This window comes from Primulina eburnea, chromosome 10, assembly GCF_022965805.1.
Source record: "Primulina eburnea isolate SZY01 chromosome 10, ASM2296580v1, whole genome shotgun sequence".
Taxonomy (NCBI): domain Eukaryota; kingdom Viridiplantae; phylum Streptophyta; class Magnoliopsida; order Lamiales; family Gesneriaceae; genus Primulina; species Primulina eburnea.
In genome coordinates, this window is record NC_133110.1 from 36,273,117 (window position 1) to 36,290,766 (window position 17,650).

At 32.3% G+C, this 17,650-nt stretch overlaps 1 protein-coding gene across 1 annotated transcript; it reads right to left on the reverse strand.

Annotated features, from left to right (window-relative positions):
* Positions 1–295: 295 nt before the first annotated feature.
* LOC140803936 (succinate dehydrogenase assembly factor 2, mitochondrial-like) lies at positions 296–2,123 on the reverse strand. Its single transcript, XM_073159780.1, has 5 exons — positions 1,946–2,123; positions 1,758–1,862; positions 1,503–1,629; positions 734–802; positions 296–656 (listed from the first exon to the last, which is right to left on the reverse strand). Exons 1-5 carry the CDS (start codon positions 2,035–2,037, stop codon positions 510–512), a joined length of 540 nt encoding a protein of 179 aa, XP_073015881.1. The 5' UTR covers positions 2,038–2,123; the 3' UTR covers positions 296–509.
* Between the last annotated feature and the right edge of the window lie 15,527 nt (positions 2,124–17,650).

Consider the following 17,650-nt stretch of genomic DNA (forward strand, 5'->3'; position numbering starts at 1 on the left):
ACATGAAGGATTGTGTTTAGTGGATATCAGAGAATCCAGACGAGACAAAAAGATCGTCTCACTTTCATATGTATAATCTAGTGATCAATTCAACATCTTCGGATTACGCATCACAAGATATTCTGAACATCATGAAAATTGGTATGGGATCAAGTGCACTGTACACCAGGAGGAGGGCACGCATAACTAAGGGCAATCGAGGCGGGAATAGAGCCGGACACAATAAACTGTGGAAAATTTTGAAGAAGATAGACAAATCAATTCGCGCAAAGATTTGTAGAAGATGGACCTGAAATGTCTATTCCATGCAGAAGAGATTTTATATATTATGTAACACTGTCACGCTTATCAAGTTCCGAGTACCATGAATGGCCATCCCAAAGCACACAGCCTCGTCGTCATATGTGCCTCTTATTCCAGTGCTAACTTAATATACAGTTATACACACAGTTCTTAGAATCAATAATCTTTTAAGTGCTATAAAGAAGGGGCCTTCAGCTTAAGCACGGTTATTGATTTCCAGTAATGGGGGCGTCTTGACCTTTCTTGAAGTCATCCCAACCTCTAGTCCAGGGCTGCCCAGGTGCCGCTCTAGTTTCAGGAGCAGAATGGTTGTTTAGATTGTTCATTACCTTTTCTCTCAAAGCCACGAAAACCTAAACAAGGATCGCTTACAACGGGATAACAGCAAAAAATATAACGAAAAAAATGTAAATTGTGTCCAACAGCTTACAGGATTCACGTTTACAGTCTCTGGGGGTTTCTCCTGGTCCGTCAACCATTTCCAAAGATCTGGATTTTCCTGCGGTTCCAGACAGGATCGGTAGTTTAAGAACGGCCTCTTAACCAGTGTAAATAGAAAACTAACTCAACAATATTAAACATACAGACAAATTTAATCATAATACACATTCGAATTGCTATCAAAGATATCAAAGCAATACAAAATTTGCTCAGCAGCACAGGGTATATTTTGGTTATTGTAAGATTTTTAAAGACGATTTGGTGCTTCGTCTTTTGATTGCTTTGTTAGTTTACATGTAATTAAAGATTAGAGGTAACTATTTTCGATTATATTTATAAATTGGGGTATTGGCAGTCAGACGGGAGATAATAGAATCGGCAATTTTTCTAGGCCTTGGGAATTTATTTGCAAGAATAATGGTTTGCAAGAATAATGGTTGAGCTGAATTCTCATGCTCTTCTTTGGTTCACATTCTTATGTTTGCGTTTTTGTTATTGTAGTGATGATTCCGGGTGTTCCTGCCTCATTGTCTCATTTACTGGGATCTGCAGTTTAAATGGATTAACCGGCCCGTTGTGACAACAAGAATCCAAGAAACAAATCAAACATTGTAAGCATCTATCTGCATAATCAATTGATAGGAGTCATGTTTTTTCAGTTAGCATGCTACAATTCACACTTGATTAAAGCTCATAACTTCACTGTATGCAAAAAATATTAACAGTTCTGAACAAAGATCTTCAAAAATCATATTTACCAGGTCAAGAACATAAACGAGGTGCTTAATCCCACTCTCATCCATGGAGTAGATGTGATCCTCCACCCATTTTCCCAAAATCAGATCAAGCTCCAGAAACCCCCTTTGCTTGCTCCTATACAACAAGCTACAGTTTTTTTCCACAGAAAATGAATTACCGACAGGCCACATCATAATTACAAGGAAAGAGGAAAAAAGAAAAAAAAATTCAAGAAAAGGAAAAAAGCCGACGCCTCGGATTTACTGATCCCGAACCTGTTGAACAAGCGCCTTTTGCTTTCTTCACTGGAGAGATCAAAATCGATAGACTTTTCGGTGCCATTTGAAGAGTAGAAACGCGAAAAGGGACCCGATACAGGTCTACAGAAACGGCGAAGATATTGTGAGAACAGATATTGCTGGAATTGGAGAAAACTTCGGAGGAAACAGAGATGAAAATTAACCTGTAAATTGCGTGGGATGCAGGGTTGGAAGCTGGATTGGAGCTGAAAATTCGAGGGATTGTGGAGAGGAAAGCTCTTCTGAAACTCGCCATTGTTTAGCAGGAAATGCAGATTACCCTGCAAAATGTTGGACACCGAACAATCTAGAATGAATTAATACGTTCGTTTGTGAGTTGTGAACTTTGGGCTTCTAACTCATGAAAATATCGATTCTCGAAAGTTTTTTAACGTAATTTTAATATTTAATAAACTTTGTGTTTACATTAAAAAAAAATTAAATATTATTTGTTAAAAATAATAATAATAATAAAAATAATAATAATAATAATAACAACATATAATTATTTGAGTAGATCTAATCGAACTCGACGAGTTCGATCAAACAAACAATGGTCAAAATGTTGGATCCCGGTTTTCTACACGCCCAAACGCAGCGGAAGTTTTAAAAATTTTATTTTATTTTGACAATCAAAATATATTTGTTTGGACACTCGTATGATTTTCATATTCAAACATTCATAGGATGTTAGAAGATTATACCTTTGGTGAATAAATCACGTGGCTCCAACTATTTCAGGGTTAGCGGAGATAGCTCTTCGTGAATCCCTACGAACTTTCTTCAGATCTGCTTTCTTTAATCCTCCTATCAAGTCCACGACTAGATCGTTTGATCCTCTTCCAAATTGCACTAGAAATTGTAGAAGATCTTTTCGTAAAGAGAGAACACAATTTTTGTTTTTTTTAAGAGCACAAAGTTGAAAGAGCCGAAATTTTCTTGCTCAAAAATCTGAAAGTTTTGGCTGAATCTTCTTAATTGAGAATAAAGAAATCTCAATATTTCTTTTTAATGATTATTTACTTAATCAATCTAATTAATTAAGTAAACAAGATATTTGGAGGAATTTTAAATTGTGATTCTCGAAAATCACATATCAAGTTGGTGGAGGCTATCTTTTTTTTTTATTAATATCTATATATATAAAAGCAGAATTTTTGTCAAAAATAGTAATTTCTCGCCAAAATATCATTTCTAAAAAAGGAAAGATTTATCATCAATATTGACATACGTGCACTGCAATAAATGACCGCTTCAATTATTGTCTGCATTGATTATATCAATTCATTTAATTCAATTTCGAATTTAATTAATTTTTATATTAATTCAAATGTAATTTATGTATTAAATATTTTTTTATTTTTTTACTCAAATTAAAACTAAACTATTGAAAAAGTAAACTATATTAAAAAAATTTTGCATTAATTATATCAATCAGTTTAAGTAAAAACTATATAAATAAATTTAAAATAAAAATGATTGCAATGTTCAGTATCACTTATGAAGTAAATCATCCAAAAATAAATTTTGCTATTTTAAGTAATTTATTTCTCAAAATACTTACTAAAAAAGAAATATTATATTTAATTAGTTTATTTAAATTTTCTAAAAATAAAATTGGTTGAGTGTTAAAAATTATCATTACAACAAAATATTCCAATGGACATTAATGTACTATTTAATGATCATAAATTTTTTTATCTCAAATACATATTATTTCGAAATTACCTTAATTTTAAAGAATTATTGCATTGTAGTTTTCTTCCAAAATCATATGTATATTGTATATCTTGATTTGTCTTCTTAAAAATTCAAATAAGATAGCACAAGAAAATTAAAAGAAATAGATTCAAAAGAATTTCAAATGGACATTAAATTACTTTCAATACACATGTATATGACCCTCAATAATCAGAAATGTTTGACACTCAATGCATGCAATTCGAGATTTCCATAATTTGAAAGAGTTAATGTATGTTGTAATTCTAAAGCATCCAATGTATACTTTTTATCCCTTGAGATGTCTTATTTGAATTTTAAATTATAAATAATGCAATATTGTATATTATATTAGAAACCAATTTTATTAAAATTATCTTATTAAATTTATCTATTCCAAAATTGAATTCTGAAATGGCTCTTCTTTTCGGCACCATATATGAGTTGAATCCTTTCAAGATGTAATGTTCGTTTAAATTTAGATTTGTTCATTGTTATGAAATATCTACATATGAAAACAACGAGACATTGAGTTTGAAATCTATATTTCATGATCAAGAAATAAAAAATATTATTATTCTATTTATACAAAATTTTAATTATTATTTATTACCGATGAGATAATTTTTCTTTTATATTACAAAGTTCACGGATACATGATAGTATAATGTCCCGTAATGGAAATGATTAAACCAATTCTAAAGAAAGCAAACATCTTATTAGAAGACACCTTTTAAAATTTGTTGACATTATTTTGGAATACACATAGTAAATGTTAATAAAATAACCTTTTTGATTTATACATAATCTACTTATGATAAAATGTTTCATTTTTCTTTCGGAGTAATATGTTGTTGCGTATATTACGAAGAGATTTTGTAAATTAAATCACAACACATTTGGATAAAGATATTGATGAAAAAATTATTGTTATCATTCAAATGTGTCAAACACGTGTCATGTCACAAAATTGTTTGTGAATGTGGATTTAGACGAAATTACTGAATTTTTAAAAAAATATTTTTTATTAATTTTATTGAATGTGATTTAAAAATATTTTCTTATTACTTTTTTAAAAAATAATAATATATAACTTCTCGAAAAGTAAATAATTAAATATGTATTGAGGTTGATGGCCGACATCAATACACTAAACATGATAAACATCATGTTATTGCCTTAGGCTAACACGATCTAAAATTTTGATATATGATAGTGATTATTATCCAAAAAAATTAATCGACATGCGTTGTATATAAGAAAATTTTTAACATTAGTGAAAAAATAGTTTTTATTTTTATTTTTTATAATTGTATTATTTTTAAAAATTTAAATATCTATTCTTTTTCACTACTCTCTAATAATATCATCCCATGCATCGCACGGGTTAACTACTAGTTATCCTAAAAAAAACAAGAGCCTTGACCTAAATTCCATAATTATGGATTTAGGTTCCTTAATTAAATTCAATGAGCTTTGTTAATTAAATTGACTAGTCAAACTAGTTTAATTAATTATATTAAAGTCCATTAAGAACTTTAATCATTTAATATGTTGGACTTGTACTCCTACAAGCCCATTAAACATATCTCCCATAAATTTAATTTAATATTTAATAAACTCAACTTTTGAGTTTAATAATTAAATCCATTATAAATTCAACATTTGAATGTATTTAAATTATAAATTCAACTACTTGAATTTCATCACCTCCAAAATTTAATATTTAATAAACCCAACTTTTGAGTTTAATAAATTTAATTCTCAAATGTTATAAATTCAACTACTTGAATTTATTCTCTCAAAATTTAATTATCATAAATTCAACTCTTTGAATTTACTATATAATATAAATTCAACATCTTGAATTTATTCTCTCAACGGGAACAAACGATCCAGTGCTTGTGTGACCCTCAATGGTTCAGGGATACAGCTAGCTGTGGGTTCACAACTCTTTGTGATTCAAGACATAATCCTTTATTCGGGCTTACCTTAGTTAGCCTCATTCTTTTAATCAACACCTTGATCAAGAATGTCAGAACTCATTTCTGATTGCACCCATCGGATCATGGTAAGAGCGTCTAGTAGCATCGCCCCATGATCCCCTAGGTATCACTGATAGTGCCTGCAAGAACCAGTCGATTATGAGTAGCGTACAGTATGGTCCCTTCATCTCATATATCCCGATCAAATCTGCAACCATTGGCTCATCGAGGGTTGCATAATAATTCGATAACTATGTGATAACTATAATAGTGGCATCGTGTGTACTATTTGGAGAACTCCTTCTCCAACGTACATCTCGTACTCTGGCCAGAGATTCCATGCACTATTATTTCATTAGATCACATAGGATATCCACACCCGTAGGTGAGCGGTGAATCCCCGACTACAATGCACTGGCTCCTATATGAGTCGCAACTGTACCCAACCTCGCCACCTGATGACTCTCCTGGAGCCGGTAAACGAGTCAAAGCACAGCCCTAGCATATAGAGCCTCAGTGTTGTCCCGGGTCGTAAGGACTAATGGTGTACAATCATAACCACGGACTTATCCTCTCGATGAATGATAACCACTTGGAAAGTCTGAGGGAGGGTTGTTCGGTATAATCATAATATGACTACCCATCTGTATGTTTGGACATCTCCATGCCCTTACCAAGAAACGCAGTACACAACATCACAGATGCTAGTCTCGAGCTCAAGCGACCTTTATCCATGTTTTAGGCGGCTGAATCGACTAGGAACGAATTTAGAATATGCAGTGTTTACAAATGAGTTTCAACATCGAATTACGATTCATTTGTATTAAAGCATAATCAAGGACTTTATCTATGCTGTTTGCATGGGTATACAGATAAAGTATAACGAAACCATTAAAAAGTAAATTATATTAAAATAAAGATTGTTTATTACAACTGAGTCAATAATATCCCTAGCCAACCGTTGGCTTGCAGGGCATCTACTATAACACAAAACGAAGCAAAAGACAAGAATAATATGGGCTGACACAGAAAAACAAAGGGAAGTTGGTGAAAAATCCTCAATCAAAACATTTCTTTGGGTTCACTCCCTAACCACAAAATTGTGGTACTATGTCATACAAAATGTGGTACACTTCATGTGAAAATGTGGTACTAAAAAGGTATCCAGAGACTGAACACACAAAAAAATCGACGGTGCTGAAGGCCAATTTCCCGGAAAAACAAAAGTGAAGCTCTACTTACATTTCGCCTCCCATTCAATCTTCCTAACTGGGAACTCATTCTAACAGTAATTAAATTTGTCTTTTTCAACATTTTTCGCATAAAGTGAAATTTAACTTCAATATGTTTAGTTCTAGAATAAAAAGCAAGATACTTTGCAATGTACACGACACTATAAATTGTCACAAAACAAATAAACATTGGGGTTCTTCGCACCTGGATAGTACCAGGACACTTGTGCCCCGGCCCTTGAGAAGATAAAGTTGCCCGCCCTATGACCCACAACTCAAAATGAGCCTTGCGACGAGACGCGGACATTCCCCATGCTGCGGTTCCCTCCGGTCCGGGTTGGGTTAGGGGAACAATCGAGCCATATTGCTCCTTACAAGCTTGAGTAGCTGTCATATACTCTACCTCCGTTGTATATAACGTCACAACTGTTTATAGTATTGAAACTGACCTTACTGCTCCCCTGCAAGTGTATACACATAACCAGTAGTAGATTTTCTCTTATCAAGATTACCTACATAATCTGAAACCATATAGCCCATGAGTGTAAAATCCGATCCACACCATTTGAGATACTCTTAATATATCTAAGGATCCTCTTAACTGTATTCCAATGTTCTTGTCTAAGATTCGTCGGGTTTTTTTTTAAAAATAATTTAAATTTTAAAATTAATTTCAAAATTAATTTAAAAAAAATGTTACAAAACTAATGCAATCCGCGCTTACGAAGCACGGACGCTGAGCGCGGACACTGCACAGGTGGAGTCGACGGAATTTTTAGCGACGGAATATATTTCAAACACCGTCGCTAAAATCAAATCCGCGACGGTTTTTATCAACCGTCGCTAAAATTGAATTTGCGACGGTTTATACCGTCGCTAATATTAGCGACGGTTTACAAACCGTCGCGATTTCGAAATTTTGGTATTTTCTTTGACGGTGGTACATTGTTGTTTGTTTAATTAATTTAGACATTATATTTAAATATTTCACTAAGAAAACATGTAAAAAGTTAACATATTATATTTTACAATGTATTTATATTATTAATTTATATGAAACAGTTTCACGAGTCTTATTTTCTGAGATATGACAAAAATTCATGTGAAACAGTCTCACGAGCCTTATTTTCTGAGACATCTATCTTATTTGGGTCATTCATTAAAAATAAAAAAATATTATTTTTTTATGCTAATAGTATTATTTTTTATTGTAAATATCGATAGGATTGATGCGTCTCACAATTAAAGATTCGTGAGACCGGCTCACAAGACCCCACTCTAGAGATATTATGCACGAACTTTATTATGTTTCTTATTATTATGTAAAACCTGGGATTTTGAAGTATCGTGATCTCATCAAAATAATATTAAATTAATAATTTGAGTATGCTTGGGTAAAGTAATCTTGGATATTATCTAAGATTTGAGTTGATATAGAGATACTGGGATAAAAGATTTAAATTTCGAACAAATCACGGATAGATATATCACGATTCGAGATAAAAGATTTAAGTCAGATTTCAACGCGATATCACTCGATCCCGATAGTAGCCAACCCCTATAAATAGGAGGACCTATAGACTCGAAAATTGCACCCAAATTCTCTCAAAATTTCGAGAATCTCCTCTAGTCTTCTTAGGAATTTTGGAGCACAGCGAAGCGCTGCCGCCGTCCAGCCGCCGAAGAGGAATTTTTGAGAATTCCTGTGCAAGCAATCCTAGTTATTCACGTTTTTTTCATCAAGAATTTAAGGTAAGTGGGATGTTTTAAATTTCGGTTTTATACATATGAATATTCGGTTTTGGTTTTAAAAATTCGGTCGAACACCGTCTATACGTTTTTATGAAAGTTGGTACGTTTTTGTTTGGCACTGTGAGGATTCCCTGAAAATGGGTGGAATTCCAACATATGGCCCTTAACAGTGGGATAGAACTGTTTTACGGCCTCGCCCCCTTAGAGGATCAAAACTTAGGGACTGATATCAGTAAACCATGAAAGGTAAAAAATCGCAGTGTTATGAATTTGATGTTACGATTATGAAAAGCATGCTATGTTATGATTTTGAAATTGTTATAAAATGTTATGTGGTATTCAAATTCCCCCACTTGCTGAGCATTTCCCAAAATACTCACCCCCTTACAACCTTCCCCAGATAAATCCGAAGAACATGTTGAAGAAGAAGAATCTGAACAATTTTGGGGATGTTGATATTTGCGATTTAGTTTAGTTATGTTATTTTACTTTCAATTTTATGTAAGACGCTTCCGCATTAGTTATTTCAGTTGTAAAGACTCAAGTTTTGAGAAAATTATGATTAATAAACTGGTATTTCGGTTTATACTGTGCTACGAGGCTGGTTGTTTTTAATTGTGTGATTGATAAACAACGCCGATGTCGACTAACCCCGGTCTCGGGGCGTGACATATTATTACTTAAAAAAATTTAAGTTTTTAAATATGAAATTATATCTTATATCTATAGAATAATTACCTTCGAAACACAATCGTTTTTATCATCGAATTAATCTCTTTTTGAGAAAATAAAATAAAAGAAAGCTCTACTATTCAAACTGGTATTTTCAAGAACCTCTACTATTCAACATAGAAAAAAACAGACAAGAAATTCAGTCATCCCTGAATCACTGAAAGAACTAAGTTGAATAGTAGAGGTTTGTGAAAAAAAAAAATTCGCGATGAATTTTTCTTTGTTTTTTTTCTCTCTCTTCACTACCTAAATGGTTTTTCACAGCGCGCAAATTCATTTTCCGCAGCGCACATTGCATGCTGCAAAGATGCAAGCCGTTGAAAGTTCAAGATTATTCGCGGCGTACATGTACACGCTGTAATACTATTATCTGCGGCATGCATATGGACGTTGTTAATACAATTATTCGTAGCGTGCAATGTACCACCTTAAAGAAATATCCAAAATTTCGACCATTTTAGCGACGGTTATAAACATTCGCAAAATTTAGCGACGGTAATGAAACCTTCGCAAATTTAATTTTAGCGACGGTTGTCAGAAACCGTCGCGGATTTGATTTTAGCGACGGTTTGTTGAATATATTCCGTCGCTAAAAATTCAGTCGCGCAGCCGTGGCTCCACCTGTTCAGCGTCTGCTCTTACGAAGCACGGACGCTGCTCCACGTGAGCAGCATCCGCGCTTCGTAAGCGCGGATTGCATTACTTTTGTAAAACTTTTTTTTTTTAAATTAGTTTTGAAATTAATTTGAAAATTTAAATTATTTTTTAAAAAAAACCCAAGATTCGTCATATACCGACTAACTGCTATCGCTACTTTCGCAATGTCTAGTCATGTACAGATCATGGTGAACATCAAACTTCTCACTGCTGACGCATATGGTACTCGAGACATCTTTATCATCTCCGCTTAACTGCTAGGACACATCTTGGATGATAACTTGAAGTTAACATGAACAGAGGTTGAGATTGGCTTACTGTCTTGCACATTGAAGCGTTGCAAAAATTTCTTCAAATAATTGTTCCGAAAAAACCAATTTTTTTTCTTTACTTCTGTCTTGGAGAACCTGCATTCCCAGAATCTTGTTGGTTGGACCCAAATTCTTCATATGAAATTCCCTATCCAATTGTGTCTTCAAGTCTTGGGTCTGATATTTGTTGGAGCCTTTTAATATGTCGTCCACATACAACATCAAAATGATATAAACACCGCCATAACTCTTTAAATATATACAAAGGTTTGTATAAGTGTGTTGTAACCAATATTCGTGATATATGAATCAAATCCTTTGTACTAGCACATTGACGTCTGTTTGAGACCGTACATAGGTTTGTTCAACCATGCAAACCAAGTTCTCTTTGCTTTTTTCCGTAAACCGTTATTGCTAGAGCATATAGATTTCTTATTCAAGATCTCCATGAAGAAATGTTGTCTTCACATCTAGCTGTTCTAAATATAGGTCAAACACCACACACATTGTCAACATTATTCTGACTGTTGTAAGAGCTGAATCTCAGAAGAAAATTTCTCATTGAAATCAATGCCTTTTTTCTGAGCATTAGTCTTTTACCACCAGTCTAGCACGATACCTCTCCACTTGGTTATTTCTATGACGCTTGATCTTATAGATCCATCTCTTACCAATAGTTTTCCTCCCTCGTGGTAGTGTAACAAAATATCAAGTTTTATTCATGTCTAACGCCACCAATTTCTTCTTGCATTTCTATCATCCACAAATACGTATCCAAGTTTTGAGTAGCCTCGTGGAAACTGGATAGCTCATCATCTTCTGATAATAGCCTCTTAGGGATACAACCTGTGTTTGCCAAATATCCAAATGAATCAGCTCCAATACATTTTTTCTTTTGATAGTAGAAGTGCTAAATTTTAATATGTGTTGTTCACTAGTAACACAGTGCTCGCAAAAGGGTAGTGACATTTATGTAAGACCCAATAGAAGCTTCCGTTCTAAGAGAATTTTCAACCTCCTTTCTGACATATGTCCGAGCCTTCTACGTCATAACACTGTTAATTATTCTCCTAAACCAATCGATGAAACATTTAGTTCCATCTCTTTGTGTATTTTTCCTAAAATTATATACATATTTGCAGCATTTTTTCGCGTTTATAACCACAAGCACACACTTTATAATTTTTAAGCTATCGTTCTCGATATGAGTTTTACACCCGATATCATCCAATTTCTCCAAGGACGAGAGATTTTTTGTCAGGCATTTCACATGTCTTACGTCATGCATGGTGCGAACAGTGTCATCAAACATTTTTATTACTGACCCCGGTGATTTATAAGACATGATCGTTTCCCATAAATACAGATCCTCTTGAGACTGGTTCATACTGTTCGAATCATTTTCTTCGAGACTTCATGTCCACGTCACTCTTGAATCCATAATCCATGTATCACAAAATTTTTTCTGCCTTCTGTAACTATTATTGCTTCGTTGAATAATATTTCTCCACCGTCTGAAATATTGGCCAGATTTTCTTGAAAACCTTTCTCGATACTCGTAAACTCTTTCTTGAAGTGCAATTTACTGCCACATTTAAAGCAGTAAATATTTTTCTTCTTATTTCTCGATTTTGGTCTACCGCATCTTTGATTCCCACTAGGGTAACGGTCCATAAATCTTCTTCTTATCATCGATAAAGTCTCTGTCTGCTTTGAATTTTCCAATCTATCTTCCTTATTCTTGCACTGAATTTATTATCCTATAACTACATTCAAGACATCGTCGAAGTTTAAAAAACTTGTGAGGATATTGTTCGTTAAATTGATAATAAGTTGATCATATAAATCTAGTTGACTTTGAAATAAAAGCTTTGTGCGTTCTTGTTCCTCTAATTATGATCCAAAGAGATCAGTTGGGCAAATAGAGTATTTAGAGTGAAGGATCGTTTGCAGAGCACCTTGAGGTGCTTCAAACAAAATATTCTCCAAGAGCTACAATAGCTTGTGTTCTAAGAATGTATACATCGATGAATTAGATCGAGTTTGATATAGAACCAAGCGAAAAACACTCGAAATAATCCTTCGTTAAGAAACACTGATATATTTGTATAACTTGTGCAGCTGAATAACCAAAAGACTAGATTAGTTTTTGCATTCATTAGTTCAATTATGGTGAGAACTGAGCTAACGGATGTTCTAACTAGTTAAATCAGTTTAAAAACAATAGTTAAAAAGTTAAATACACAAGATATATTTATGGATGTTCATAACTTCAACTGTTCTTACTAAACCCATCTACCACCTCGGGTAGGATTCACTAGAAGACTTTGATTTACTAATCTTTGTACAAACACACCCAGCTTAGGACTTACCCACTGCCTTAACTGAACTCCTAGACTAGACTGAAGACAGCACCTTCCAGTCAATACTTCTTTAATGTCTATGTAAGAAACACTACATACACAAGTTTAATATCTTTGTGCAAGAATGTATTTGAGTGGTGTGTGTGTGTGTGTTAACTGATATCTGAAAACTACCCGAAAGTTTTCTCACACACTGAGGGAAATATGCTTCTAATCTAAAGCTAATAACACGTTTAAGTGTTCTCTAGACTGGGCTGAATACTTCTCTCTTAAGCTGATATGACTTTGAAGCATGCCTTTTTTTTCTCTCTTATGTTGTATATTTATTCACTGATCTTCACCTTCTGTTTATAGATGCGAAGTTTGATCGTACAGTGAGATTCAATTATTGTATTCTTTGCATTTTGAATTTGTTCCTCGAAATTTGTCTTGTTCTTTCTGGAACACTTTTGTCTTTATGCTCTGATGCAACGTCCATTATTGTCCTTTGATTGGACAAATGTTTTTGTACCTTTGCGCACAGATGGATTCCACTTAGTTCAGCTTGTCTTGAACTTCAACTGATTGCTCCAAACCGATGTTTTGAACTGGTCTTCAGTTAGGCTGGTGAAATCAGTTGAACTGGTGATCTTCAGTTTGGCTCTTCATCAGTTGAACACTCCTTCAGCTGGCCGGACTTCTGAGGTTCTTCTGATGAACCAGCTATCAACTGAACAATCAGTTGAACTCATTTACGACACATCAGTTGAAATAGTCTAGTTTGGTTTATCAGTTGATGCTTGCAGTTAGCGTCTTCGACATCTTCAGTTTTGGCTCGTAACTGATTATTTCAGTTTCAATTATCTGCGCACTAAGGTAGATTGTTAAAAACAAACAAACAAGTTTTGTTCACACCAAAATTAAGATTGAGAACATGAAATGTTCCAACAGAGTGTTGATATGATCGATCATTAATTGATGAGGATTCCGTCATCCGAAGAGTATAAAGTCTTCTCTTTAGGAAAATCTTAGTGTGTAGATATTTGACTTTGTATATGTTTGTCAGAGTATCCCAAATAATTTTTGTCGTCTTTATCTCAAAGATACTTGATAATACTTCGTCTGGTATGGACAAGTATAAATTACCAACAACATTATCATACATCTCATTCCACTTTCCATCATCTGTCATTTCCCTCGATCTATCTCCAATAGTCACCAAGCAATTCTTTTTTCTTAAAACTGGTTGTATCTTTATTTTCCACAACATAAAATTGTTTAAATTAAACTTTGTTATCTCGTAACTGATCATTATTATGTCTACGAAAATTTAGTAGGGAACAAAATAATTTCGTCTTAATAAAAATTCTAATTTTTTTCCTGTATGGATATCAGTCCAGGCTGCAACTACATAGCATACTCAAAATTTTAAGGAATTTTAAATCAAGGTTCTGATACCATTTTTCTGTCCCAGATGCAGCATCTCGCGATACAAATATGAAAATAAAGTATAAAATTGGACACCAAGATTTACGTGAAAAACCTCTAAAAATTATAATGGTAAAAAACACTGGTAAGATGAAAATAATCCCATTATAATATTTGGTAATTACAATATCTCAAAGTGTTTCCAAAGATAGCACATTTTTTTACTGTACGATAACAATACATCACAAATATTATAGAACTAAACACTCAAAGAAGTATGCTTACAAGATGATAGGAATAAAACTCAATGAAGGGATGCCTTGAAAGAGCGGAATGATGCCTCATGTCACTGGATTTTCATTCGGATAACAAGATCCGAATTTTTCCTTATCATAATTATGACAATTCATGAATATCCGTCAACCACCATTTTCTATCATCAATTTTGTCTGTCAACCATTCACAAAAATACCTAAAGAATGATGGAAAATCAACTCTAACTCAACCATAATTAGTGCAGTTGAATTTCATACAAAAAATTAAGAAATTCCCACTAAAAAAGCTATCTTTGGTGATCCAAACAAGGGATTTCCTCTCTAGAATGAGTGGATCTCTCCTTTGTTTGGGAGATTGCAGTCTTGAAGCAGAAGCCACATTGCTTCCCAACTTGCGGGGTTTTTAATTAAATAATTCAAATACAAAAAATATATAATTTTTTTAATTTTCTAAATTATATTTTTGAACTATTTAATATTGTTATATTTCCATACGATTACATAATCGAGAGCAGTAAATACTAACCGAATAAAATCACGAAGTAAGTTTAGTTTTGCCCGAATTATATTTATCTTATCAACAATTTCTTATATTTGTTTTATCTTTGCTATTTTTTAAAAAAAATTAAATGATTATATAATTTCTAACATTAAAACTATTATAAAAAATAATTTAATTTTTTATATTTTAATATAATATCTAGAAATCCACACAAATATAACTTAATATAAAAAAGTAATATATATACATATATGCATGCGTGTTACAATTCGCTAATTATTAATAAAATATTTGAAACATTGATTTTTTCAAAATTAACTATTTTTCGAGTTATTTGCATCAAACTCTATGGTGAAACATCGAAAATTACACACTTTTTCGTGTAAAAACTAAATAAGTATGCTAGACCCTAATATTTTTTTATAAAAATTGTATAAACGCCCTCTCCACTTCCTAGAAATCTGACAAACTAAAATATTTTAATAATATCTCATATACTAATAGACGATCTAAACGTTTAAAAAGTTCGACCTTGCAGCTTCTAGTTAGCATAGATAGTGTCTGAACTAGTATAACCGATTTGGAATATAACTCGTAGAAAATTAAATTTTCTTTATAACTGTTTCGTCCGCTAGTCATTTTGATTATTGTTATATTTTATTAGTATGTCTACCATTATTTATTTATCAGTATGGGTCATGATTTTAGTTGGATTCTGTACCCATAATCTCCATTCCAATTTAGTGGCCATTAATATTATTCCACCCTCAAACAACGGACAGGAAGATAAATACTCAGAACTGTATGCCTTATTACAAAAACAAATAATGCAATAACAATTACATTTATAATATAGATTTATCCGAAATAGATTAAATCAATAGGTGTCAATTTTTTTCTTAAAAAAATTATGTCATCATGTATGAATTATAGAGAGAGGTTCATGTTTTTTCAAATGGTTTTTAAATATTTTTAGGACATTTTATATATTTTTTATGCAAAGGTTTAAGCCAAAGATATCATAGAAATAATTTGGCACAGTATATGCAAAATTAAAATAACAATCTAGATCTCCCACTCAAATAATAAATAAAACATATAAGTGATGTTTTGGCAAAAAAAATTTCAGTAGATCTCTTGTCAGACGGTCTTACGAATCTTTATTTATGAGACGAATCAACCTTAACGATATTCACACTAAAAAGTAATAAATTTTCATGGATGACCCAAATAAGATATTCGTCTCACAAAATACGACCCGAGAGACCGTCTCACACAAATTTTTGTTTTTTTTTATACCAAAACTTCAACTTTGAATATTTTAATATATAAGATATGTAAATCCTAAAAAAAAACCTTAAAAAGTGAGATTTCATTTATAATTATCAATGCAATTGTTTCATTTAAAAATTTTATGTGTAGTTTTTATTTTGATTGTTTGAATAATTGAAATTCAAGGCATCGAAACTTTTTTCATGATAAAAATTTGGTATAATACATTTGGATATGCTTAGCGTGGGAACAACAGTTAGTTTTGACTTTAATTTAAAATTTTAAAATGGTTCAACTTGCATAAGGAAGACCTTTTTAAAAAGGACTTGAAAATTTTCTAAGAAGAATTATGAGTTTGAGCCTCTAACATAAAAAAGAAATCTACAAAACTGTGTTTTATTCTATCTCCAAACTAGTTGGTTCTATTTCAGATAAATAAATTTCAAGTGTACAAAAAAAAAAAAAAAATCAGGTGCTAGTCAATTTTAAAATAAATCGTTAAACAACGTCGATGTCTAAACGCGGTCCCAGAACATGACATGAAATTTCTAGTTCGAAATCCAATTATAACAAAATACATCCCCAACTAAAAACGTAGCAAGAACAACAAAAATAATATACTATCACTGTGGTGTGAATACCTCTATCTCCTTATTTGAAAAGTGGATATACATCTAACAATTGTGCCAAAGCCCCATGAATTCGAGCTAACTGTAATTAACAAGTATATTTTTTTAGATGATCTCACGAATCTTTATCTGTGAGACGAGTCAACCTTACCGATATTCATAATAAAAAATAATACTCTTAGCATAAAAAATATTACTTTTTCATGGATGACGACCCAAATAAGATATACATCTCATAAAATACGATCCGGGAGACCGTCTCATACAAGTTTTTACCATAATTAATATAAAATATCCATCTATTTTATTCTGCGTGTAAAATATGCTCCAAAATTTTTTTACGCACATCATTTTCCAACACACGATTTAAAAATTAAATCTTAATTAATAAATTGACCTTTGGTCCATCGTTGACTGGTTCCGCAGCATTTTTTTATTACAAAAACAAAAGTTTGAATAAAGCAAACGTACTTGATCTTTTTCCAAATCAAGACGTGACATTATTATCAAAATAATAACCTATATTTAAATGGACAAAAAAAATCTTTTGACTGAATAATATGGTGATATGAAACTCGATTCATAAAAATAATATTTTGTATATTGTATAAAAAAATAAATATTTTTTTATATTTCAAATATGAATCATGCATATAAATAAAGTGAAATTGAATTAAAAAGAAATATAATTTTTTTAATAATAATTTGGGAGAGGTGGTTCACTTGTCACGAGGGGAATGGTTAAATTAATAAAACGAAGAAACACGTGTTGTTAACGTGCAACTACCTCCTCACTTGTCAAAGGGCAAACGACACACACGCATAAAATTTTTGAATGTTGATGTTCTCGACCCATTGTCAAAACGATGTGCTCACTATTAGTTTATAAGATAAAAATTTGTGTGAGACGATTTCATGGATAAATATTTTGTGAGACAGATCTCTTATTTGAGTGATTCATGAAAAAATATTATTTTTTATGATAAAGGTATTACTTTTTTTATTGTGAATATCGGTAAGATTGATCCGTCTC

Coding starts and splice junctions, on each gene's coding strand:
- LOC140803936 (XM_073159780.1), bottom strand. CDS start 2,037: ATGGCGAGTTTCAGAAGAGCTTTCCTCTCCACAATCCCTCGAATTTTC. Junction 1,630..1,757: donor AAAAGGCGCTTGTTCAACAG/GTTCGGGATCAG, acceptor AAAAAACTGTAG/CTTGTTGTATAGGAGCAAGC. Junction 657..733: donor AGACTGTAAACGTGAATCCT/GTAAGCTGTTGG, acceptor ATCCTTGTTTAG/GTTTTCGTGGCTTTGAGAGA.